The sequence below is a fragment of the Protopterus annectens genome, chromosome 6.part0 (genome assembly GCF_019279795.1).
Source record: "Protopterus annectens isolate FY-2018-M chromosome 6.part0, PAN1.0, whole genome shotgun sequence".
In the NCBI taxonomy this organism is placed as follows: domain Eukaryota; kingdom Metazoa; phylum Chordata; order Ceratodontiformes; family Protopteridae; genus Protopterus; species Protopterus annectens.
In genome coordinates this window covers 23,862,139-23,888,384 of record NC_056737.1, presented here as the reverse complement: position 1 = coordinate 23,888,384, position 26,246 = coordinate 23,862,139, and the positions used below count along the sequence as shown (strand labels likewise).

Sequence of the window (26,246 nt, the reverse complement as noted above, 5' to 3'; positions counted from 1 at the left end):
CGTCAGCATAGCATTTTTGTCATATGCAACAATGAATTAATTATATTCATATGCTTTATGGTCATTTTGGAAACCTAAACATTTCATCTAGTAAACATGACAGCGTTAAGTGGACTGTTTTATTTTACAGTTTTAACTTCCAGTTCTGCCCATCATCAAAAGTCTACGGCTTCACAGCACTAGATCTGAAACCAAATGGAGAGGATGAGGTATGTAACGTCTGTCTTTTTACTTGTTTTTAAGCATGTTTAAGGATTTTGCAGCATTACTTTATGGATATATAACTGCAGTGCATTTTTTTTCTAATGTTAATACTTGTTACAAATTCTTTTTCTAGATGGTTACAATTGACAATGCTGACGAATACGTGGAGGCAATGTTTGACTGTTGCATGCACACAGCTATTAAAAAACAGATGGAATCTTTTAGAGGTAGGCTACATGACAAGCAAAGCCATGGCTATACAGAGTTGTTAAACTGAAGAACAGAGAGGGTGAAATGTAAAGTATGAAAGTCTTGTATGTTTTATATTTCTGTACACATTTGTATCAACTTTTCTAATTAAGCAACTACCAGCCACATTTACAAACATTTTGTGTGAGTAGATTAATGGCTAGCACAATACAGGTGGGTTCTCTTTGGGCAGTAATCATTAAGGCAGTTTTAAGTAGAACTCTGTTCACTACCATTAAAAGGTCTTCCAGGAAGAATTCTCCAACTCTCTCCCCTACCATCAAAAGGTTTTCCAGGAAGAAGTCTCAACATTTTACACTGTGTTTTTTCCTTGGTGGAGAACCATCAGTGAAAGGGAACATGTCTACCCTCCTCGGTGCTTTCCCACTGACAGGAAGTTAGAGCTTCTTAGTTTTAATAGTTACTTTAATTGTACCTGTTTAATGTCGAAGTTAAACTCTCTGTAACATGCAGAATTTTAGAAACACGAGTGTAGGTATTCACCAGGTTGAAATAGCCTTTACAATTCTGGTTTAATGTTTTAGATTCATAAGTAAATACTAGACTATCGATCTGCAGACTGTTACAGACCTGGCCAATAACCAGAAGTCAAAATCAAACCCTGTACCTTATTCCTGTGAGTTTTAGACTTTAAACATTATGACAACCCTCCTCCTGGCTACAGAGAGCAAAATCGCTAGCCCTTCATTTACAGAACTGTGACACTAAACTCTAGACTAGCAAGCATGCAAGCTTTAATGTTTTTTTTTTGGGGGGGGGGGGGGTTGTGATTTTTTTTTTTTTTTTTTTTTTATGCAAACATACAGATTTTTGTTATTAGTCTCTATAGGCCTGTCAGTCCAAAAAACTATTGCCTTAATGGAGGTACAACCTAAGTATGTCTGTTAATGATAGTTGCTGTATGTTTTGCCTTTGAATTAGACTGTAAGGATGTTTGCAAATGTTTTGACTCTGTAGTCCTTTATCTATGAGCAAAAACAGGCAAGTAGCCTTTTCTTTTATGAGGTCATCATCATAACAAGAAGATCATTGACACTGTTGTAAGAATGTAAGAAGTCTTCCTCATCATGTTCTCTTCCAAAAAGAAGATTCAGTTATCCAGTGAAGTCTCATTAGAGGACCAGGAGACAGTGATCTCACAGACAGATAAGCAAAGTTAAATATTACACCCTCCGTCCTCACATACAGTTTCCTTCTGGATGTCCATTCTTTGGAATCCCAAAAACACCAACAAAATGCATGAGCCACCTGAAGGAATGCATGACCAAAGTAATCAAACAGCAATTCCACAAGAAAAGTCAGCACTTGTAATATGCATCGACACAAAATCATGTCCAGCCTTTATTGCAACAATAAAACATCCAACCAGAACACAAGCTATACTGGTTTCATTGCTAGGTATTATCCTCAGTAACAATGAAACATACAGTGAAAAAATCTGATCTGATATTGTTAATCCTCATTCATTCCTTATGCGTGGGTATTGGTTCCGACCTCGGAACCGAGCCGGACATCTTCCAAGCTCGTGTCAGCTACAAAGTCTCGAGCTAAAACTCTTACCCAGAATTCCCCTCTCCCTGTTACCCCAGATTTCGTTTGCCGCATCGCCATTCGGTCGTGTCAAGCTACTTCTCTTGAGCGAAGTACAATATTTTGTTGTCATACTAGTCTAAAACAACTTTTTCTCTCAGAAAAGTTACTAAATTGTTTTCTCTTACCTTATCGCATTTAGCGACTATCCCTTCTTGAAATTTTTCATTCCTTTTTACCGCAAGGTATTTTCTTCTTTACCATCGTTGGTAAACCCCTTTTCCTGCTTGCCTTCAGGTATTGTACCATTGCTGGTATTCTTTCTGATTTCCTTCTTTCCTATCATGGCAGATAAAAAAGGTAGTCCAGGATTTAAGAGATGTTCAGATTGTGGCCGTAAATTATCTACTTCAGATGCACATTTTCTGTGTGTCTATTGCTTGGGTGTGCCTCATTTATCAGTTGACCCACCCTGTGGAATTTGTAAGAATTTCTCTAACAAGACGTTGATTGAGAGGAAAAATAAATTGTTATTGAAGGGGCTACTTAAATCTCCTTTTTCAGAGGCTATTTTTGGCTCCGAGGCTTCAACCCCTCCAAGATCCCATAAGAAAGACTGATGAACATACGAAGGTCAAGTCTCTTCCTTCATCCCCGGCTGGGGACTCCCACCAACCGAGACCCAAGAAGGCTAAGCTTGCTACTTCGGATCTGATATTTTCGGCTCCAGCGCATTCGGTGCCTAGACCTTTGGCACCGAGGCCATCGGTGCCATCTGTGATTTTGGCACTGACTAGTGTGCCCTTTACCATATTGGTACCGAGGGGCTCCTCAGTTCAGACTTCTCCACCGGCACCAGCTATCCAGTCGGTGCAGACTGTTACCATATCGGCCTGGACACCTTACCCAGAACTGATAACTCAGTTATTGACACCGATTTTTTCGGTCCCAGCCTCGGTGCCGACAACCACTTTAGCACCGACCTTATTGTCAGTGCAGACCATGACTTCGGCACTGATGATTTCCTCGGTGCAGACACCTGTAGTTCAGTCCCTTACGGCCCCGTTGTTTTCAGTGGAGACTGGTGAGGTGGGCACCGAGCGTGCCCTGTCTTTGGATAGACCTGACTCTCCCTCAGCCATGTCCGTGAAATCCACTAGAAGCCTCTCTGAGCACGACGTGTTGTGTCTTGTGGATCAAGTGCTTTTGGCCAGAGGTATCCTGCCCCCCAGGACCTATCCTTCCTTGGGAGGTGATCACCCTTTGCCAAAGACCCCTACTTATTCTCCTCCTTCATTGCCTTTGAAGCCCCTTGATATAGCACAGTCTTCCCCCTCTACGGTTCCTTTTATGGACCTCACTAAGGAACCGCAGTTCCCTTCGTGGCAGGAGAGTTTTGCTATGACCCAGGATGTCAGCTGTGGCGTACGTAATTTGGTGTTTCACAGCCATCCAGGGACTCTAAGTCGGCAGGCTGAGCCACTTAGGGGAGGGGTGACCCCTGTCCTGGACACTCACCCCTCTTCAGGTGGACCGGCCTTCCAACCAATGGAGAAGGATTTGGCGTCTGCTGGTGATACTGTGCTGTCAACCTCCCCGCCCTCCTCTGGACCGCAATGTACAGAAGTCACTCCTAGTGGACACTGGGCGCAAGGGCCTCAGGATGTACTCCCACAAGAAACCCCTTTTGCATTGTCTTCCCCAGCTGCTTCTTCTGAGGAAGTTCATTGAAAAAGGTCGTGCAAGAGGAAGCACATGGACTCCACGGAGGAGTCCCTTACTGAAGACACAGACTTTGATGATGGGGAAGGGTCCCGTCGGTCACCCTACTGAGGAATCCTTTGGTGATGTACTCGAAATCCTTAGAGAGGTGACTGGCATCCCTCTAACCCGACTTCTGAAGAGTCTGTGTTCTTGCAGGCCTTTCGTGCCCAGCCCCCTACCTCCTGGATTACTCCACCTCAGGCCTTTCGTGCCCAGCCCCCTACCTCCTGGATTACTCCACCTACCGACGCACTGGTCCGACTCGTGCAGCGTGCGTGGAAGGCTCCTGACACTGTTGAGGCCATTCCCCGGAGGCCAGATAAAATTTTGTCCCCTCCTGCTGCTGACCCCCATTGATCCAAAGGTCTTCCTGTAGATGTTCTGGTGGTGGCGGCCGCAACCAAGAGGGACCTGGCAGAAGAAGAAAGCCAGACTAGCAATCCACCCAACAAAGAGTCCCGGGCTGTGGACAGAATAGGGAAGCGTACTTTTGCATCAGTGACCTTTGCAATCAGGTCCCTGAATTATATGGCACACTTTACCAGGCTTCAAAGGGATTTAATTTCTGAGCTCTCAGAAACTTTGGCTGGTGCCGTGTCTGATGAGGTCTGTGACAAAATGGTCTATCAGCCGGCTACCATTGAATCAATGTCAAACTCCTCCATGCACCTGATATCTCACGCACCGTAAGGAGCAGCTACAGCAGTGAGTTCAGGAGTTGTTTTGAGAAAACACGCCTGGATGCGCTTATGTAATTTCACGGAACCCTTCAAGGCTTCCTTTCTCAACGCTCCCATCGAAGCCTCTTCATTGTTTGGACGCAAGGTTAAAAGCACACTGGCCAGATGTAAACAGGACAGTAAGACCCTTTCTGCCGTGGGTGTCCATTATTCTTCCTCTCAACGTGCTTTCTCCAGAAACCAGCAGAGTGGAAATGTATGGTACAAAATGTCTCAGGGTCCTTTCCGTGACACACAGGCCGAGTTCTTCCCTAGAGGCAGAGGGAGAAACTCACAGGGAAGATGCCCTTTTTGGGGTGGGGTGGGGTCTGTGTAACCAAGGTTCCAGGGACTCTTTCCTGGCCAATCCTACCAGCACTCCTGAAAGGTGGCCCAACTCCTTTTCTCTGGAGGTCGTTGGGGGTGGTTTCTCCTTGTACCCTTCTGCCTGGCTAACCATCACCACTGACTGTTGGGTACAAAGGATAGTAACCAGAAGTTACCATATTCCCTTCGATCTTTGTCCTGCACCCCCAACAAACTTACCTGATGTTCCACCCAGTCAAATGGAAGAAAGAGCATTAGAGATAGCAAAGCTGCTAAGAAGAGAGTCATCCAAATAGTACTCCAAACCAGTTAGGATCCGGATTCTACTCAAGACTATTTTTGGTGCCAAAGAAAACTGGGGACTGGAGACAAATTTTGGATCTCAGTGTATTGAACAAGTTGGTAAGAGTACAAAAATTCCGGACGGTCACAATACAGTCTATCCTCCCACTTTTGGAAAAAGCCTATTGGATGTGCTCAGTAGATCTTCAAGATGCATACTACCACATAAAAGTGGACAGGCCATCAAGAAGATTTCTGCACTTCCGTGCGGGAGCCAGTCACTACCAGTTCAGAGTACTGCCCTTCGGACTCTGTACAGCTCCCAGAGTGTTCACAAAGTGCATGGCAGTCGTCACAGCTCACTTGCGACTACAAGGATTCCAGGTGTTTCCATACCTAGACGACTGGCTCATCTCTTCCCCCACCAGATATCTTTTGGAAGAAGCCCTGGCATACTCTCTTCTCACTGCAGAAAGGCTAGGCATAACCATAAACTGGAAAAAATCCAATCTCACCCCATCTCAGTCCACAGAATTCATAGAGGTCATCTTGGATACAAAGAATTGCAGAGCTTCCATTCCAGAGCACACAATTCTAAGGATAGAGCAGCAACTTATCCCAGTCCTTTCAAGGGAGAAATCCACAGCTCACTCTGTCCTACAGCTGTTGGGTTCCATGGCAGCCTCCATCACCATTGTACCCCTGGCCAGGTTTCACATGAGGCTTCTACAATGGCTACTGCTCACCCAATGGTATCCTTTTCAGTATCCTCTTTCAGCCAAGATTCGAGTAACTCACAGATGCAAACAGGATTTAAATTGGTGGATGACCCACAACCCGTCACAATGGTCTCGCCCTTTCTCCCCCCAGCAGCCCAAGGCTACAGTTACCACGGACGCCTCTGTGATGGGGTGTGTGGGACTATGTCAGGGACAGACAGTCCAAGGTACTTGGTCCGAATTGGAGGCCCAACTGCATATAAATGTTCTAGAGCTGAGGGTAGTGCTTCTGGCGTTGCAAGCATTCCATCCCTGCTGCCGTCTGGGACTATTGCGATACAGTCTGACAACATGGGGGTGGTCTGGTACATCAGCAAACAGGGCAGAACCAAATCTTACCCCCTTTGTCGAGAGGCCATGAGGATATGGCAATGGGCGATGGCTACCAACCGTTTTCTTCTAGCAAAGCACATTCCCGGGCGTTCCAACATGATAGCAGACAGACTCCGCAGGTGCATTCTACTACCTCACGAGTGGTCCCTGAATCCCTTGATAGCAGCGGCGATCTTCCACCGCTTGGGACTTCCTTGCTGCGACCTCTTTGCATCTCCAACCAACTGCAAATGGAGCAACTACTTCGCCCTGATTCCTCCTCCGGGACAGTCACCCAGGGACGCTGTAGTCCATGATTGGCCCTCGGGTCTTCTTTATGCATTTCCGCCTCTCCCCCTCATTCCCCAGTTTCTGAAGAAAGCCCGCCGGTTGAAGAGCAAGGTGATCCTCATAGCACCATATTGGCCTCGTCAGATTTGGTTACCCTTCCTTTGGCCTCACCTGCTAGATCAACCATGGATTCTCCATCCAACCCCGGGGTTGATCTCCCATCCGCAGAATCTGATTCACCCCAACTTGGACAGCCTGAAGCTCACAGCTTGGCTCCTCCAATTCCCTTGATTGCCAGGCAGAATGATCAATCTTTGCCAGTACAGGACATATTCAACCATGGGACCTGTCATTAGTTCTACAAGCGCTGACAATGCCACCTTTCGAATCAGCTTCTTCTTGTGACCTCAAATACTTGTCATGGAAAACCTTGTTTTTGGTCACCATTACTTTTGCCAGACACATCTCTGAGCTTCAAGCCTTATGCATCAAGAGTCCATACTTGATTTTTCATAGAGATAGTGTCATTGAGAACTAATCCTTCCTTTCTGCCAAAAGTGAGATCTGAAATGTCCATTAACCAAACCATTGAATTGCCAGTTTCTGATATTGTTAATCCTCGTTCATTCCTTAGCATGGGTATCTGTTCCGACCTCGGAACCGAGCCGGCCATTTTCCAAGCTTGCATCAGCTTCAAACTCTCAAGCGAAACTCTTACCCACAACCCCCCTCTCCCTGTTGGCTCAGATTTCATTTGCCGCGTTGCCATTCGGTCGTATCAAGCTACTTCTCTTGAGCTAAGTACAGTTATTTGTTGTTTAATAGGTTTACAGATTACTTTTCTATCAGAAAAGTTCATATTTTATTATCTCTTACCCTGTCGCATCTAGCGTACATAATTTCTTCAGGTTTTCTGCTTCTTTCTTTACCACTTGGTATTCTCTCTCTTTACCATCGTTGGTAATCCTTTTCCTTTTTCTCTCATACCTTCAGGTACTCTCTTGTACCATTGCTGGTACTTTTTCTGTTAATTAGTTTGCTGTCATGGCAGATAAGAAAGGTAGTCCAGGGTTTAAGCGGTGTTCTGATTGTGGACACAAACTGTCTACTTCTGATGCACACTCTTTGTGTGTTTATTGTTTGGGAGCTTCCCATTTGTCTGTTGACCCACCCTATACTATTTGTGAGAACTTTTCTAATATAACCTTGTTGGAAAGAAAAACGAGCTGTTACTGAAGGGACTTCTTAAATCTCCCTTTTCAGAGGCTATTTCTGGGTCAGAGGCCTCAACCCCTCCTAGAGCCCATAAGAAAACCTTGGATGTTCCTACTAAGGCTAAATCTTTGCCTTCGTCCCCAACTGGGGTCTCCCGCCAACCAAAACCTAAAAAGGCTAAAGTTACGACTCCAGAGCTCACTCAGTCAGCCCCAGTGCTTTCGGTGCCTAGACTGTCGGCACTGAGGCCTTCGGCTCCATTAGTGATTTCGGCTCCATCTTCTCCTGCAGCCTTCTATATATCGGCACCGAGATCTTCCTAGGAACCGACACCTTTATTGTTGACTCCAATTTTGTTGGTTCCAGTTTCGGCACCGACAACCACTTCGGCACCGATCCCTGTGTCAGTGCAGACCATGACCTAAGCACCGATGACTTCTTCGGTACAGACAACAGTAGTCCCGTCTCTCTCGGCACCATTGTCCTCGGTGTGGACAAATGAGATGGGCACCGAGTCTGCCTCTTCTGTGGACAGGCCTGTTTCTTCCTCCATCTCCGTGAGGTCCACTAGAAGCCTTTCCGAACATGATGTGTTGTGTCTTGTGGACCAGGTACTCTTGGCCAGAGGTATCCCACCCCTCAGGAACTATCCTTCCTTGGGAGGTGATCACCCATCTCCAAAGACCCCTTCTTATTCTCTTCCTTCATTGCCTTTGAAGTCCATGGATATAGCGCAGTCTTCCCCTTCTGCGGTCCCCTTTATGGATCTCACTAAGGAACCGCAGTTGCCTTCTTGGCAGGAAAGTTTTGCTACGACCCAGGATGTCAGTTGTGACACGCATATTTTGCTGCTCCACAGCCATCCAGAGACTCTGGGTCGGCAGGCTGAGCCACTTAGGGGGAGGGGTGACCTCTGTCCTAGACATGCACTCCTCTTCGGATGAACCAGCCTTCCAACTGATGGAGAAGGCTTTCTCTGCTGCTGGCGATACCGGACTGTCTATACCTCCGCCCTCTGCTGGTACACTGATTTCACAAGTCGCACCAAGAGGACACCGGGTGCAAGGGCCGCAGGACATATTCCCTCAGGAATCCCCTTTTCCTTTGTCTTCTCCAGCTTCTTCCGCTGAGGAGGTGCACCAGAAAAGTTTGTGTAAGAGGAAGCACATGGACTCCACAGAGGAGTCCCTCACCGAAGACACAGATTTCGATGAGGGGGAAGGATCCCCTCTGTCACCCTCTGAGGTATCTTTTGGTGATATCCTCGAAATCCTGAAACAGAGAGGTGACTGGCAGTCCTCTAATCCGACCTCTGAGGAATCTGTGTTCCTGCAGTGTTTTCGCACCCGGCCCCCTACCTCCTGGGTTACTCCACCTGTCGAACTTGTCCAGCTCATTGTGCAGCGTGCTTGGAAGGCTCCTGATATCGTCGAAGCTATTCCCCAGAGGCCAGATAAGATCTTGTCCCCTCCTGCTTTGGATCCCTATTGGTCCAAAGGTCTTCCTGTGGATGCTTTGGTGGTGGCGGCCACAACAAAAAGGGATCTGGCAGAAGAAGAAAGCCAGACTGCCCATCCGCCTAACAGAGTCCTGGGCCCTGGACAGTAAAGGGAAGCGCACCTTTGCTTCAGTGACCTTTGCTATCAGGTCCCTGAATTATATGGCACATTTTACCAGGCTTCAAAGTGATCTGGTTTCTGAGCTCTCTGAAACCTTGACTGGTGCTGTGTCTGATGAGGTCCGTGACAAAGTGGCCTCTCAGCTGGCCACCATTGAATCTATATCTAACTCCTCTATTTGACTGATATCTCACGCATCAGAAGGAGCAGCAGGTTCGGCTGCAGTCTTGAGACTACACGCCTGGATGCGCTTGTGCAACTTCGTGGAACCCTTTAAGTCTTCCTTTCTTAATGCCCCCATTGAGGCCTCCTCATTGTTTGGGCCCAAAGTTAAAAGCACACTGGCCAGATGTGAACAGGACGGTAAGACCCTTTCTGCATAGGTGTCCGTTATTCTTCCCCTCAACGTGCTTTCTCCCGAAACCAAAAGAGTGGAAAGATATGGTTCAAGAAATCTCATGGTCCTTTCCGTGACACACAGGCCGAGTTCTCTCCCAGAGGCAGAGGGGGAAACTCACAGGGAAGACTCTCCTTTCGGGGCAGAGGGGGCCTGCATAACCAGGGCTCCAAGGATTCTTTCCCTGGTCAATCCTACCAATGCTCCTGAAGAGCGGCCCAACTCCTTTCCCCTGGAGGTGGTTGGGGGATGATGTTCATCGTGTTACCCTGCTGCAGTCATCACACTTGGGTTATCCTGTCATCAGGCGGTCCCGCAGTTGGCTGGAATTCCAAAGTCTTGGTCCGGTGTCGGTTGCTGTCACTTCTTCCCTGACATCAGTGCCCCAGGATAACCCAATTGTGATGACTGCAGCAGGGTGTACACTCATCTACATTTATGGTAGGTACAAAACTGTACTTTTCTCCTTGCACCCTTCTGCCTGGCTAACCATCACCACCGTTTCTTGGGTCCAAAGGATTATAACCAGAGGTTATCATATCCCCTTCGATCTTTGTCCCGTCCCTTTAAAAAAATCTTCCTGACGTTCCACCCAGTTAAAGGGAAGAAGCAGCATTAGAGATAGAAAAGCTGCTAAGAAAGAGAGTCTTCCAAATAGTCCTTCCAGACCAGATAGGATCCGGATTCTACTCAAGACTATTTTTGGTGCCAAAGAAAACCGGAGTCTGGAGGCCAATTTTGGATCTCAGTGTATTGAACAAGTTTGTGAGAGTACAAAAATTTCGGATGGTCACAATACAGTCTATCCTACCACTTTTGGAAAAAGACGATTGGAAGTGCTCTATAGATCTTCAAGATGCGTACTACCACATAAAGGTGGACAGGCCATCAAGAAGATTTCTGCACTTCTGTGTGGGAGCCAGTCACTACCAGTTCAGAGTACTGCCCTTCAGACTCTCTACAGCCCCTAGAGTGTTCACAAAGTGCATGGCAGTTGTCACAGCTCATTTTTGACTTCAAGGATTCTAGGTGTTTCCATACCTAGATGGCTGGCTCATTTCCGCCCCCACCAGACATCTACTGGAAAAAGCCCTGGCATACTCTCTCTCCTCACTGCTCAAAGGCTAGGCATAACCATAAACTGGCAAAAATACAATCTCACCCCATCTCAGTCAACAGAATTCATAGGGGGCTATCTTAGACACAAAAAAATTGCAGAGCTGCTATTCCAGAGCACAGAATTCTAAGGATAAAGCAACAACTAATTCCAATCCTTTCAAGGGAAAAATCCACGGCTCACTCGGTTCTGCAGCTGTTGGGTTCCATGGCAGCATCCATCGCCATTCTTCCCCTGGCCAGGTTTCACATGAGGTTTCTACAATGGCTACTGTGCTCACCCAATGGTATCCTTTTCAGCATCCTTTTTCAGCCATGATTTGGGAAACCCACAGATACAAACAGGATTTAAATTGGTGGATGACACACAATCTCACACAATGGTCTTGCCCCTTCTCCCCCCAGCAACCCAAGTCCACAGTGACCAGGGACGTCTCCCTGATGGGGGGGGGGGGGGCTATGTCGGGGACAGACAGTCCAAGGCACTTGGTCCGAACTGGAGGCCCATCTAAATATAAATGTTCTAGAGCTGAGGGCGGTGCTTCTGGCGTTGCAAGCATTCCATCCCCAGCTGTCTGGGACAATTGAGATTCAATCAGACAACATGGCGGTGGTCTGGTACATCAGCAAGCAATGTGGAACTAAATCTTACCCCCTTTGTCGAGAGGCCATGAGGATATGGCAATGGCTACCAGCTGTTTTCTTCTAGCAACGCACATTCCTGGGAGTTCCAGTGTGATAGCAGATAGACTCAGCAGGTGCATTCTTCAACATCACGAGTGGCCCCTGAATCCCTTGATAGCGGCAGAGATCTTCCACCACTGGGGCCATCCTTGCTGCGACCTCTTTGCATCCCCAACCAACTACAAATGCAGCAACTACTTTGCCCTGATTCGCCCTCCGGGACAGTCACCCAGGGACGCTCTAGTCCACGACTGGCCCTCAGGTCTTCTTTACGCATTTCCACCCTTTCCCCTCATTCCCCAGTTTCTGAAGAAAGCCCGTCGGTTAAAGAGCAAGGTGATCCCTCATAGCACCATGTTGGTCTCGACAGATTTGGTTCCCCTTCCTTTGGCCTCGCCTACTAGATCGACCATGGATTCTCCATCCAACCCCGGGGTTGATCTGACGTCCACAGAACCTGATTCATCCCAACTTGAACAGCCTGAAGCTCAAGGCTTTGGCCACTCCAATTCCCTTGATTGCCAGGCAGAATGATCTTTCTTTACCAGTATGTGATATTCTCATTGCTTCTCATAAGTCTTCCACTAGAATTACTTATCTGAGCAAGTGGAAAAGATTTACCTGTTGGCTGAAAGATAAACAAGTAGACCCCTTTTCAGCACCAGTGTCGATAATACTAGACTGTCTGGCTGACCTTTTTCAATCGGGTCTATCGACCTCTACCATTAGAGTTCATTTGGCTGCAATTTCTAATTTTCATGAGGGTCTGCAAGGTTTCTCTCTTATGTCCCATAAATTGTGCAAGACCTTCATAAAAGGTGTGAATCATCTGAAGCCACCTTTTAGAGAACCTATTCAACCATGGGATTTATCATTAGTTCTACAAGCTCTGACAGTGTCACGTTTCGAACCAGCCTCTTCTTGCGACCTCAAGTATTTGTCATGGAAAACCTTGTTTTTGGTCGCCCTTACTTCTGCCAGATGTATTTCAGTAGTCCATACTTGAGTTTTCAGAGTGTCTCTGAGAACTAATCCGTCATTTCTGCGTAAAGTGATCTCTGAAATGTCCATTAATCAAGCCATTGAATTGCCAGTTTTCTTTCCCAATCATTCAAACAGAGGAGAGTCTTGCCTGCATACCCTAGATATCCACAGGCAAATCCGTTTTTACTAAAACAGAACTAAACCCTTTCGTAAATCTGACCAGTTATTTTTGGCCTTTTCTGGACCTAGATTAGGATCTGCTGTTGCTAAGGTCACATTAGCTAGATGGTTGAAGGACTGTGTGACCTTCATTTATACACAACGTAATATCTCGTTGCCTACTACCATGAAAGCTCATTCAACAAGGCTGGTAGCAACTTTTGCTGCCTTCCATGCCAGAGCTTCTTTACATGACGTTTGTGCAGCTGCAACTTGGGCTATGCCTCATACCTTCATCAATCATTACAAATTGGATTTGGCCTCCAGGGGAAGAGCATCTTTCTGTTCTGTGGTGCTCAGGAATGTCCTTCCATGAGAGCCTCCCAGGAATAGAGGTAGCTGGGGACTCTGTCCCATGCGTAAGGAATGAACGAGGATTAACAGTATCAGATATTTAAAGAAGTTATGTCTTACCATAACGTTCCATCTGTATTGTTGATCCTCGTTCAGTCATTACGACCCTCCCTCCTTCCCCCTCCTGTGGTTTCTAGTGGATCTCACCATCCGGTTCTCTTAGGTTATTTGACCAGAGGTAACCTCTACCTTCTTTGACTTGCAAACTCAATCTGAGGTAACAGGGAGAGGGGGATTGTGGGTAAGAGTTTAGTTCGAGAGTTTGAAGCTGACGCGACCTTGGAAAATGGCCGGCTCGGTTCCGAGGTCGGAACCGATACTCGTGTAATGACTGAATGAGGATCAAAAATACAGATGGAACTTTGTGGTAAGAAATAACTTAGTTTTTCTTTCCCAGCTATTCAAACAAAGGAGAGTATTGCTTACATACTCTAGATATTCACAGGCACATTCGCTTCTACTTGAACAGGACTAAGGCCTCTCGTAAATCAGACCAGTTATTTTTGCCTATTCTGGACCTAGATTAGGATCTGCTGTTGCTAAGATCACATTGGCTAGATGGTTGAAAGACACTGTGACCTTCATTTATACACAAAGTAATATTCCATTGCTGACTACCGTAAAGGCTCATTCGACAAGGTCGGTGGCAACTTCTCCTGCCTTCCATGCCAGAGCTACTTTACATGACATCTGTGCAGCTGCAACTTGGGCTACTCCTCATACCTTCATCAATCATTGCAAATTGGATTTGGCCTCCAGGTTAAGAGCAATCTTTTGGTTCTGCGGTGCTCAGGAATGTCCTTCCATGAGAGTCTCCCAGGAATAGAGGTAGCTGGGGACTCTCTCACACACGTAAGGAATGAATGAGGATTAACAATATCAGATAAAGAAGTTATGTTTTACCATAACGTTCCATCTGTATTGTTGATACTCATTCAGTTATTACGACCCTCACTCCTTCCCCCTCCTGTGGCTTCTAGTGGATCTTACCATCCGGTTCTTTTAGGTCATTTGACCAGAGGTAGCCTCTCCTTCTTTTGACTTGCAAACTCTGTCTGTGGTAACAGGGAGAAGGGAATTCTGGGTAAGAGTTTTAGCTTGAGAGTTTGTAGCTGATGTGAGCTTGGAAGATGGCCGGCTCAGTTCCGAGGTCAGAACCGATACCCACACTTAATGACTGAACGAGGATCAACAATACAGATGGAATGTTATGGTAAGACAACATTTTTCATTGTTGCAATAAAGGTTGCACACAGTTTGCTGTCTATATATATATATATATATATATATATTAGCAGTGCTGACTTTTCTTGTCGAAGTGCTTTCCTTTGGAGTAACCATAAGGCTTTTGCAACTCCACCATAGACTCACCTGTGGCTCCCTTCTCCCACAAAAATGTTTTAAAAGATATCTGGGGAAGAAAGAGGAGGAGCCTTGGGCTATTTTCATGGGCCCATAATCATGTACACGATGTATGTAGCTTGCAGTTCCCACATACTGCTCTCTGTGCTTATAAGAAGGCAGAAGCTGTTTGATTCCCCACGAACATGCAGTACACTGCTGGAGAGAGGCAGCCCACTTCTGTCTGCGCTCCGATCCAGTGACGAGTGGCAGTCCTCGCCGACCTTGCTTCTGGCTATCCCTGACCAACTGGAGACCTGTGGCACTGCTGTATTGTTACGTTTAGGTGGGATTCTGACTTAGAGGCATTCAGTCATAATCCCACAGATAGTAGCTTTGCACAATTGGCTCCTCAGCCAAGCACATACACCAGATGTGGTTCCTCAGTCAAGCACATCTGAATCTGCAGATCCTCTCGTACTGAGAAGGATTACTGTCTCAACAGCACATCATCAATAGAGAAAAACTTGCCTGTCTCACAGTAGTCTAATATGCACACTGTCATCCAGCCGGGTCACTAAAGCTTTACCTTCCCAGGATCCTACATCCAGTGTATAAACTCAACTCACAAGTATAAAGGTATATAGACAGGCACACCAGCATAATTCCTCAGACTGTCTCAACACCAGCCTGAACACAGATTGCTGAAACATCGGACTGATCATTGTTTGGTCATTGGTACTGTTGCTTCTAATACTCAGATTAGTGCCCCATTAGGGGGCCTTACTTTTTATTTCTTACCTTTTGTTTTCTTACCAGTATTGGATGTCAGCTAGGAGGGTAAGTACGAGTGCAGTAGGTAAATCCCATGCAAAGACATGCATACCCAGTGCCTTTTTTGCCTAGGAGCACATCGCAAATATGAAGCTTGTTCTATAAAGCTTGTTCTATAAAGCAGTCCTTTGTTCCTAAGACCTTGTGGTCCCATTTGTCTTTTCTTAAAACTTTCCTCCTCAAGACCCAGTGTCTCAAATGCTTGGCTCACTCCAAGATGGTAGATCCAGACATACTTCCACCACATAAGAAAAGGATTTAAAGGACCTAGTCGAGACACTCAGTTGACCCTCTCTGATGTATACCTGCGGAGGTTTCATTACATGCAGTACTTCTGATTCCTGCTCAGATGCCTTGTACCAAGACCCCTTTGGAGGTCAGGATGGAATTGGAGGCCTTAACAGCTGATGATTCTACAGACATAGGTAAACCACAAGTCATCATATCACAGGGACTAGAGGGCATCCCTCAGATCGTGGTTAGGGAAGAGGTCCCAGGGAAACTAATAAAGGCACTTCAGAGTAATGAGCCGCTCACCTACTACAGGTGGACATCACTCCCAAGAAGCATCAGAAAACAAAACCTGTTGCTTCTCCTCAATCTCCTTCCTGTTCTAGAGAGAAGGAATTGACGGATTTCTCTCAAGATTTGAGTAAGGCTGTTTTGGCTCTGAAGCCGCCTCCTTTCTCATCTCAACCCTCTCCATCTTCTGAGGATGAGGGGGGCTTCTGATTTTGACTATTCTCTGGTTTTCTTCTCTCAAATACACTCTCCTGGCAAGTCCTTTCGGACAATAAGCTCTCTGTTTCACATGATTCTTCAGTACAAGACACTTCCATCGAAGAGATGATCTTAAGTATGATGAAGCAGTTTGAGTGGAAATTTTATAGATTTCAGAAGTGCAGAAAAGATACTACAATCTTTTAGAAATGGGCACACCAACCCCTTCCTCTGTCACCCCCTGTTCTTGAGTGCTTTTTGGTTGCTTTTTAATCCACTTTTGTTGCTTCTGACTCCTAGCCTCTGGTTCCTTGAGTCCTGTGACAGGAACACAGCGTTTTCGTACCTGATAGAGAGCCCAGGGCTTTGGTCAAGGTGGACTAGAGTGTGTCATCTTCCATGTTGGGACTCTGATCCCGTACCTGTCTTTCTCACCTGTCCAGTTTCACGTCCTCCCTAGTGGTTCAGATGCTGATAAAGCTTTTCACCTTCTCCTGAATCTGGACTACAATAAGAGCTGATTGGGTAGTTGCTTGCAGCTTCACTGTGGGCTCCAGTGTGGCTCAGTGTGAGTTAAACTTTTCTAATGCTGTTGCTGGGACACCATACTCGGAAATGTACCTGGGCATTGTCATATAACCGAGATTCTTCTCTTTAGCATGCTAGTTTATATGGCTAGGAAGCCCTCTTCAGTCTTCTTTTACAGGATTCAGTTAATGACATCCTGGTCAGAAAAGAGGCTTTTCTGTTTGTGAAGGGATACTGGTAACCATGCCCTTGGCTCCTTCCACATTTTTATAGATTGACAACCTTTTAAGAAACTGCTCCTCATAGTGGTCCCTCAAGCTTCAAATGGTCTTACCACCTTTGATTGAATAAGTGAACTTTCACAGAAGGGTGGCACCCATCTGTTCAGCCACCACAATAATGTCTTACATTGTTTTTCTTTAAACACCTTTATTAAATTTTACTTGAGACATAAGCAAAGTGTGCATTAACAAAAAAAATATATATATATTAACATTTTTCTGTTTGCGTACTTTATAAGTCCGATCTCTGTTCTTGTAACTATCAGTCCACCATTATAAAAAAATTGCTTAGTTCCTGCCTTCCCTTAAACCTCACTCCTCCTCCTCCCGAATAGCATTCTGCATATATTGTTCCCAGAATTTTAATTTATTTCTATGTAATTTTCTCCTTCCCTTTTCTAAACATCCATTTTCTAGTTCTTTTATTTTTATAGTATCCAATGCTTCAAATACAGCTGGTTTTAAACTTTGATTTCCATTTTGTATTCACTGCCTTTTTGACAGCCACCAGAATTAAACGTAATAAGGCCTTACTGTGTTTAGGCAATTCAGATCCTGTGCCCCAGCTCAAAAGCATCATTTCCTTAGTTATATTCATTTGCTCACACAATGTTTCTGACAGAGTACTCTACAGAATTTTTTAAATATGCCAGCTTATTACACACCCAAAACGTATGTTTCCAGTTCTCTTTTTTCCCCAGTCACACCTCCAGTTTTTTACTTCTTGATTTCTTTGACATCTGCTTGGAGTATAAAAATACCTACACAAACACTTTCATGCAAATATCCTAAATCTTTTGGACTTTGTTGCATACTTGGGAGCCCTGTATATGTCTTCTTATTGTTCTCTTGTAAACTACTTTTCCAGTCTCTCTTCCCAATCTGTTCTAACCTCCTCTAATTGATTCTTGTATTTATCTGTAATTTTTTATATGCTGTACCAATTATCGTTTTTAACAGCACCTTCTGTTCTAGATTCAACTAAAAATTGTACCAGTGCAGGTCTTTCACTTAAGATAGCCTTATCCCTTTCTATTTGCCTGTATACTGATATCAATCCCTGGTAGAGAAGGATGTTTCTAGCCTGCAGTCCAAATGACTTCTTGACCTCATCCCACTCTCACTGCTTTTCCCACTGTAATAATTTGCTCCCAGTATCTCAGTTCCTCTGCCAGTTTTCTCCAGAAAATTCCAGCCCCTTTTTGCCTATTTCCTATACCCTTACTTGCAGTCATCCCTATTGGCAAATTTTTTTTTCTCCATACCCGTGTTGGCTTTGTTCTTGGACTGCTTCCTGCTACATTATGAATATAATATTCTGTATGGTGGTTATTGTTTTCCTTAAGGCTCTACATCCAAAGTCCCACTCTTTATTTCTTAAATTTCTCCCTTGATTTATCATTCGTTTCCATTTTGAATTATAACCTTCTGCTTGTTCTATGCATATATGAGTGTTAACTGTATAGTTGTAGAATATCCCTTCAAATGAGGTAATCCTAAACCACCTTGTTTTATTGGAAAGATCAACTTAACCCACTTAACTCTTCCCCTGCCAGATAAATTACCTCAATTCTGTATTATTGTCCACAACATCTCCTTAGGTTGATAACATATGCCTGACATGTATATAAAATTAAAGGGAATAAAAGCATTTCCCTGCTTGTATGATGCTGTCCATATCTGGCAACAAGGGCTTCCAGTTTCTCAGTTTTTGTATTATCTTTTATTTAATCTCTTCCTACAAATCCTTAGCTGCCATAACAGAAGCCTTTTTAATCCATACTCCTAAATGATGTCGTGTCGCCATAAAAATGGGTACTGCTGGACCAATTTGTATGTGGGTACATAATTTACAGCTTTAGGTTTATCTTCATTAATTTTATATCCCAAAAAAGACTTGAAACTATCTCAAAATGTTCCGCAACACTGAAGATGGCTTTTTCTGGATTTATCAAGTGCAAAATTTCTGCAAATCCAACTTTTCTTGATTTCAGTATCAATTACACTCTTGCATTTCTGAGTCCCTTCCTTTCTTTGCCAGTGACTGTAAATATACAACAATTAACAAAGGAGAAAGAGGACACCCTTGACCGGTTCCTCTCTTCATACACAGTTTATCAAAAGGAACCCTCCTACTTTAATTCTTGCCTCCAATCCTTCATAATGTCCTCTTTATTAACCTTATTGTTGCATCTAGGAATTGAAATGTTTCCATTGCCCTAGTGGGACAAACCTGGTCAACAAATAATAAAATAAAATCCCTGCTAAATCAGTTGAGTGTTTTTTCTGTGTCAAGGCCCACCTACAACAGGGGTATTTTTTTTTTTTTTTTTTTACTTTGATTCCTTCTGGATCATCATTGTTCTATTAACATTGTCAAATTTTCACCTCCCCTCCACAAAACCTCAGTGATCCATATCTTATCAATTTTGGCAACACGTTTGACATTCTTTTAGCTAGTATAAACCTCAACACTTTACAATCATGGTTTAAACTTAAACTGGGTCAATATAAAGCTAGGCCTGATGGGTCTTTACCATCTTTAGATAATACAGCCACCACAGATTTCAAAGAAGTTGGTGCTTCCCCTCCTTTTAAAATGCTGTTAGTCTTCCCATATCTTTATCACCGTCTTCCCTCCTAACTACCAAACTTCAACAGTAGTGCCATCTATTCTTGGAGACTTTCCTGAAAATAGAGTATACGTCATGTTTTTATCTCATCTCCTCCTGTCTTAACTGTTCTTTGTTGAGTCTCATCTACCTCTAACCTTGGTATAATTAAGTCTTCCATAAATATTTCTGTCTGTGCTCTTTCTTAATTTACACGTTTCTGTGCTTTATCCAGTTTTTTATAAAAGTTCCAGAATATCTCCAATACCTGTACAGGATGTCTAGTTATTTTTCTTGAAGTAGGCTTCCTGAGTTTGGCAACAACATTTTACTTTCTGTTGCCTAAGTCATTGTGTTAAAAGTTTTTGTTCTCTGTAGTTATCAAAAATAATCGCTTAACAGCAGTCTTTCTAATCTCATGCATATCATCCATCTACTCCCTTATCTTCTGTTTAGCACTCTGCATTTGTGCCTCCTCTTTTTTTATGAAAGTCCCATTATTCTGCAATACCTTTGTCAGCCCTTCTAAGAAGCTCCTTTTACTTCTTAACCATCTCTCTGTGCCCTATTTTTAAACTCCATTTTCTTTTCATCCCATCCACTAGCTATGATGTCTAAAGATGTTTCTGTCTTCCCTAATAGCATTCAGATAATTTCCAGTATCTATTCCTTAAATTCTTCTGTCTTCGTAAGGTAATGGAAAAGCACCAATGTCTCATGTTTACTTCACTAACCTACATTTTTATCTTAGTCTTTATCAGTGCATGATCTGAAGTAGTTATTGGATGTATATAGAAGCTGTTATAGTGCAGTTTAAAATATACATAAATAACCTTAATTACCTTTAGTCTTGAGGCAAGAATAACTCTTCAGGATGTGCAAAACATTTTCTCTTTATTTAAATTCACATATGTCAGTGCTGGGAGACTGTCTGCATAATTTAAAATCAGTATCTCCAAGCAGCAAAAATACACACACTTTATTTAATTTCTTATCAGTAACATGCATGCAGAATACTGACATGGTCAAATAGGATTTCTGCAGACCCTCATGCTTCTCGCTTAATGCTGCATGTGAACAATCATGTTTTTTAGTACCATTAATGTGTTCGAAAAGTACAGGCCACCTGGCTTGTTAAGCAGTCTTGTTTCCTGACCTTGTATATTTTAGTACCAGTACATTCGAACTCCCCAACATTCCTTCTAACTATCCATCCCAGCCTGGGAAGTTCAGAGCTTACATATACAGTGTGTTCTTTCATGCTTTCAGAAACCAGTCTTTATAACATTCTTAACCCCTTCAGCACTACTTTCTTTTTACATTCGGTCATCTGTTAATACACTTGCAGCTTGATATTAGAATGCAATTGTGAAACACTCAGAACTACAATAAGTATTTGTGATTTGTATAACTGTGCATCTATACTACATATCATTTTTAACATGAGCAAATATTAAATGTTAAGTTGTCTCTCTCACCTTCATTCTTGCCGGATGGGTTCGGAGCCGATCCTCGGCTCCGACTCGGCCACTCTAAAGCTCGAGAGCTAGTTCCACCGGCTCGAGGCTCCCCTATATCCCACAATGCTAGGCGGTAACTCCTCAGATCTCGTTTGCCGCTACAGCGATCGAGGTGCGTTCCTACCGGCTCAGGTTAGTTTTTGAAAAGAAACTAGTTTTTTCTTAGCTTTTTTCCCCTTTTTAAGTTAGTTTTTCTAAATAGTTTTATACTGTGAGTAGTCCCATCCCATTCCCAGTAAATTTTTTTTTCCCTTTTTCCTAAAACTCACCAAAAATTTTTCCCTTGGGCCTTAGGCCCAGTCCCTCCCATCCTAGTAGTGAGTGACTGTGTTTATAGGGATTTATTTGTCTAACTTAATTTAATTTAGTTTAAATTAATTTCTAAGTGTAATCGGTGTGTGTGTGTGTGTGTTTGTGTGGTTACACTTCTTTCTTAGACATGTCTAAGGACTCAAAGGTCTCAGGCTTTAAGAAGTGTGACTCGTGCTGTCAGAAGATGTCTATGACAGACGGTCACACTTCTTGTGTGTACTGCCTGGGACCTTTGCACCTGCAGGACTCATGTGCTGTTTGCCATGGCTTCAGCCCTAGAGTCCTGCAGGAGCGCAAAAATAAGCTCATTCTGAGGGGCTTATTGAAGCCTGAGGGTCCCCCGACTCAGTCTTCAGGGAAACCCTCGAAGCCTACCAGACTGTCGGCTCCGGTCTCCGAGTCGTCTTCTGGGGCTTCGAAGGCTGTTCGAACATCGGCTCCGGCTGGAGCCGATGACTCTCGAACGCTTGTACCTGCTATTTCCTCGGCTGCAGCCGGAGCCGAGGCAGACATTGGTGAGTCGGCTCCGATCAGGTTGTCGGAACCGACCTCCAGAAAACGGTCCCGGTCACCATCTATCGGCTCCGTTCATTCGGCTCCAGCATCTCCATTGCTGTCTGAACGGAGCCATAGATCTCACTCCTCTAGGTCGTTGAGACTTTCTGATCATGACCTTCAGAGAGTAGTGAGTCGACTTCTTAAGTCCGAGGCACTGGCCCAGATGCTTCAAAGCCCGACTCAACAGTCGATGGCTAATCCCATCATTCAAAATATTCCTCCTCCGACTCCTGTGAGTTTGGAGCCGGGGCGGCTCGGACCCGAGACTGTGGCTGCGTCGGAACCGATACCTTTTCTTCCTTGGAGGAATCTCGGCGCCGGATTTCCCTCGTCGGCTCCGAGGGGACGAGTGGCATCGGACCCTTGTCCGACCCCGCTCTCCCTCTCGGTGCTTCAGCGCTGGTGAGTTCAGCTCCGACATTGGCCTCGGTGCCATCACTGTCGGTGCCGGGGGAGGTTTTCAGCTTTTTGGAGCGGAGACCTCCGGCCTTGCCTGACAGGGGTGCCTTCGAGGTCATGAGGAGCGTGTTAGAACCTGGTTCAACCCCACAGTCGGCTCCATCTGCCCCCCCCCTCCACGGTGCCTCCGGTGATTTCTGCTCACTCTCTCATCCCGGATCGCAGAGAGCCAGCTCCTCAAGTATCCCCAGTGGGGATCTCCTCCTCTTCTGAGGCCTCTCCTGACCCGGTAGGAGAGCCTCCTAGGAAGAGGCAGTGCAAGAGGAAGCACATCGACTCCCCTGAGTCTGTCACCTCTGACACAGATTTAGAGGCTTGAAGGTTCCCCTCGTTCCCCCTCTGAAGATATCTCTTTTGCAGACATCCTCGAGATCTTAAAACAGAGGTGGAATTGGCCAGCCCTCAACCCTTCAGAGGATGAATCTGTGTATCTTGAGGCATTTGGCTCTCGCCCTTCCACCTCCTGGGTGTCCCCTTCCTTTGACCCCCTTATGCAGGTGGTGGCAAAGAAGGCCTGGACGGCTCCTGACTCTGTGGATCCCACCCCCAGGAGACCTTCAAAGTTTATCACCGCCCCCAAGGACAAGGAGTTTTTGACCAAAGGCGTCTCTGTGGATGCTATGGTGGTGGCTGCAGCCACCAAGAAGGAGCTAGCAGATCCTTCAGTGCCTGTCCATCCTCCTAACAAGGAGTCTAGGACTATGGACAGGTACGGGAAGCGGATGTTCTCGTCAGTGACCTTTTCTATGCGCTCGCTGAACTACCTGTGTCATTTCACTCGTCTCCAGAGAGATTTGATCAAGGAAGTGAGTGAAATGTTAAAGGACCCAACAGCTGCAGGTTTCCAGGACAGGATGAACTCTCAGCTGGCTACCCTCAATTCAATAGTTAACTCCTCCATGCGCCTCCTTTCGTACGCGGCTGATGGAGCGAGTAGAGCGGCAGGTACAGGTGTGGCCTTACGTCGGCACGCCTGGATGCGGCTATGTAATTTTGCGGACCCTTTCAAGGCATCCTTCACTAACTCCCCGTTTGATGGATCATCCCTCTTTGGTCCATGGGTGAAGGAAACCCTGACTAGGTGCGAGACGGAAGGCAAGACTCTTTCTGCCGTTGGAGTCCGTTTTTCTACCCCTTCTAGGCCTTACCCCAAAGGCCAGAAGGGGGGAAAGATGTGGTTCCGCAAACAATCTCAAGGAGCATTGCCTGACACACAGAGTCGGTTCCCCTCTAGAGGCAGAGGGGGGAACAATAATGGTAGATGCCGCCCTAGAGGCAGAGGGGGCCCGCAGAATCAGGGCAGTCGAGAAACCTTTTCCGACAAGCCCTTTCAGCATCCCTGAGGTGTTGCTCGACTGTCCACCTTCAGAGGCAGTCAGGGGAAGATTATCTCTGTACCCAGAAGCCTGGCGATCCCTAACTCAAGACAAGTGGGTACAGACTATCATTTCCGAAGGCTATACAATCCCGTTCTTTCGCTTTCCAAACCAAGCAAAAAAATCCCTTCCAGACGTTCCACCCAGTCAAAGGGGGCAAGCAGCTTTAGAAATATCAAAGCTGCTTGCAAAAAGAGCCATTCAGCCAGTTCCAGCAGACCAACAAGAATCCGGAATCTACTCCAAATTCTTTTTGGTTCCAAAGAAAACAGGGGACTGGAGACCCATTTTGGATCTCAGCAACTTGAACAAGTCTGTAAAGAAAACAAAATTTCGGATGGTCACGCTGCAGTCCATTCTACCCCTTTTGGGGCAGGACAACTGGATGTGCTCTATAGATCTCCAGGATGCGTACTACCACATCAAAATGAGCAGACGCTCCAGGAGTTTTCTCCGCTTCAGGTTGGGAACCAGTCATTTTCAATTCAGGGCCCTGCCCTCTGGTCTCACTACAGCCCCCCGAGTGTTTACCAAATGTATGGCAGTGGTCGCCTCTCATCTGAGACATCAAGGATTCCAGGTGTTTCCATATCTAGATGACTGGCTCCTTACAGCCCCCACCAAGCATCTTCTGCTTCTCGCCAGAGACTATACCTTTCACACATGTCAGACATTAGGCATTTCAATAAATTACGAAAAGTCTGTTTTGTCGCCTTGTCGTGTTATTACCTTCATAGGCACAAATCTAGACACAGTCAGCATGTCAGCCAGACTCACAGAGCAGAGAATAGCGGACATACACAGACAAGTCTCTCTTGTCTTGCAAAGCAGCAAAATCAGAGTCAGACTAGTCCTGAAGGTCTTAGGGTTAATGGCGACTGCTATCCCTCTTCTTCCTTTAGCCAGGTTCCATATGAGAATTTTACAATGGATGCTCTTCACTCAATGGTCGTACCAACAACTTCCAATGTCACATGCCATTGCGATAACACAGTCGTGCAGGAATCATCTTTCTTGGTGGATCACATCCCCCCAGCTCTTCCTAGGAAGACCTTTTGTTCCTCCCCCTCCGGTTGCTACACTGACAACGGACGCCTCCCTGATCGGGTGGGGGGGCATTACCAGGGCAGGACGGTCCAGGGCATATGGCAACCTTTCGAATGCCACTTGCACATAAATGTCCTAGAGATGAGAGCAGTGCTTCTAGCGTTGCAAGCCCTACAAGACTCTCTTCCCAAAGGGACTATAGCAATTCAGACGGACAATATGTCTGTAGTGTGGTACATCAACAAACAGGGCGGAACCAGATCCTACCCCCTATGTCGAGAGGCACTCAGACTATGGCAATGGGCGATTTCTTCTCAGCGGTTTCTGTTAGCAACGCACATTCCCAGGAAGTCCAATGTAATTGCGGACAAATTGAGCAGAGCTATTCTCATGCCTCACGAGTGGTCTCTGAAAAGTTCAGTGTTGGACAAAATCTTTCGAAAGTGGGGCCGGCCTTGCTGCGACCTTTTCGCTACTCCCCAAAACAGCAAGTGCGACGATTATTTCACCCTCTTTCCCCAACCAGGCCATCCCAGCAGAGACGCTCTAGTCCACGATTGGCCCCGGGGACTCCTGTATGCTTTTCCTCCCTTTCCACTGATATCTCAACTAATACAGAAAGCCATCGCTCAGAAAGCTTCCATGATCCTCATTGCCCCTTACTGGCCTCGACAGGTTTGGTTCCCATTTCTTCACCGTTATCTGCTGGAGCAACCCTGGCATCTGGACCCAGTTCCAGACCTCTTGACCCACCAGTCGGATCAGTTGCACCGCTCCCTCCCTTCTCTGAACCTCACGGCATGGTTTCTCCAATTCCAACTTTAGCCAGGCTTCCCCTAATATCTCAATCAGTCAGAGATATTTTAATAGCCTCTCATAAATCTTCCACTAGGAAGATTTATCATAGTAAATGGAAACGTTTTTCCTATTGGGCGCATTCAAAGGATGTAGATCCTTTCACTGCTTCCATTCATTCAGTTCTAGATTTTCTATCCGAACTTTTCCACTCAGGTTCGTCTCCTTCTACCATCAAGGTTCAATTGGCAGCTATATCCAACTTTCATGTTGGAATCTCAGAGTCCTCCATTATGTCTCACAAACTCTGCAAGGCCTTTTTAAAGGGAGTTTTTCTCCTCAAACCTCCTATCAGGGATCCTCCTCCTCTATGGGATCTCAACTTAGTTCTGACATCCTTGATTCTTCCCCCCTTTGAACCTGCGGCTTCATGCTCAATGAAATTGCTATCTTGGAAGACTCTCTTTTTGGTAGCTATTACTTAAGCCAGAAGAGTCTCTGAAATTCCTGCTCTGTGTAGTCGATCCCCTTATCTTTTGTTTCATAAGGATAGGGTGTCCTTGCGTACCAACCCATCCTTTTTGCCTAAGGTAGTTTCTCCGGCAAATTTGAATCAAGCCATTGATCTTCCTGTGTTTTTTCCTAACTACTCCAACAGATCAGAACAAAAATTGCATTGGTTGGACGTTCATCGCCAACTTGGGTACTATTTGGACAGGACCAAACAATGTAGGAAGTCTGATCAACTGTTTGTTTCCTATGCAGAAGGCAGAATGGGCCTTCCAGTTTCTAAAGTA

At 45.4% G+C, this 26,246-nt stretch overlaps 1 protein-coding gene across 5 annotated transcripts in view; it reads left to right on the top strand.

Moving 5' to 3' along the window:
- Window positions 1–26,246, top strand: part of HECTD1 (HECT domain E3 ubiquitin protein ligase 1) — a 4,301,832-nt gene that overhangs the window by 4,141,622 nt on the left and 133,964 nt on the right. For all 5 annotated transcript variants that reach the window (XM_044073821.1, XM_044073824.1, XM_044073822.1 and 2 more), the window contains 2 exons: window positions 131–209; window positions 338–431. In XM_044073821.1, the coding sequence (XP_043929756.1) occupies window positions 131–209; window positions 338–431 (173 nt within the window). The remainder of the gene's footprint in view (window positions 1–130; window positions 210–337; window positions 432–26,246) is intronic.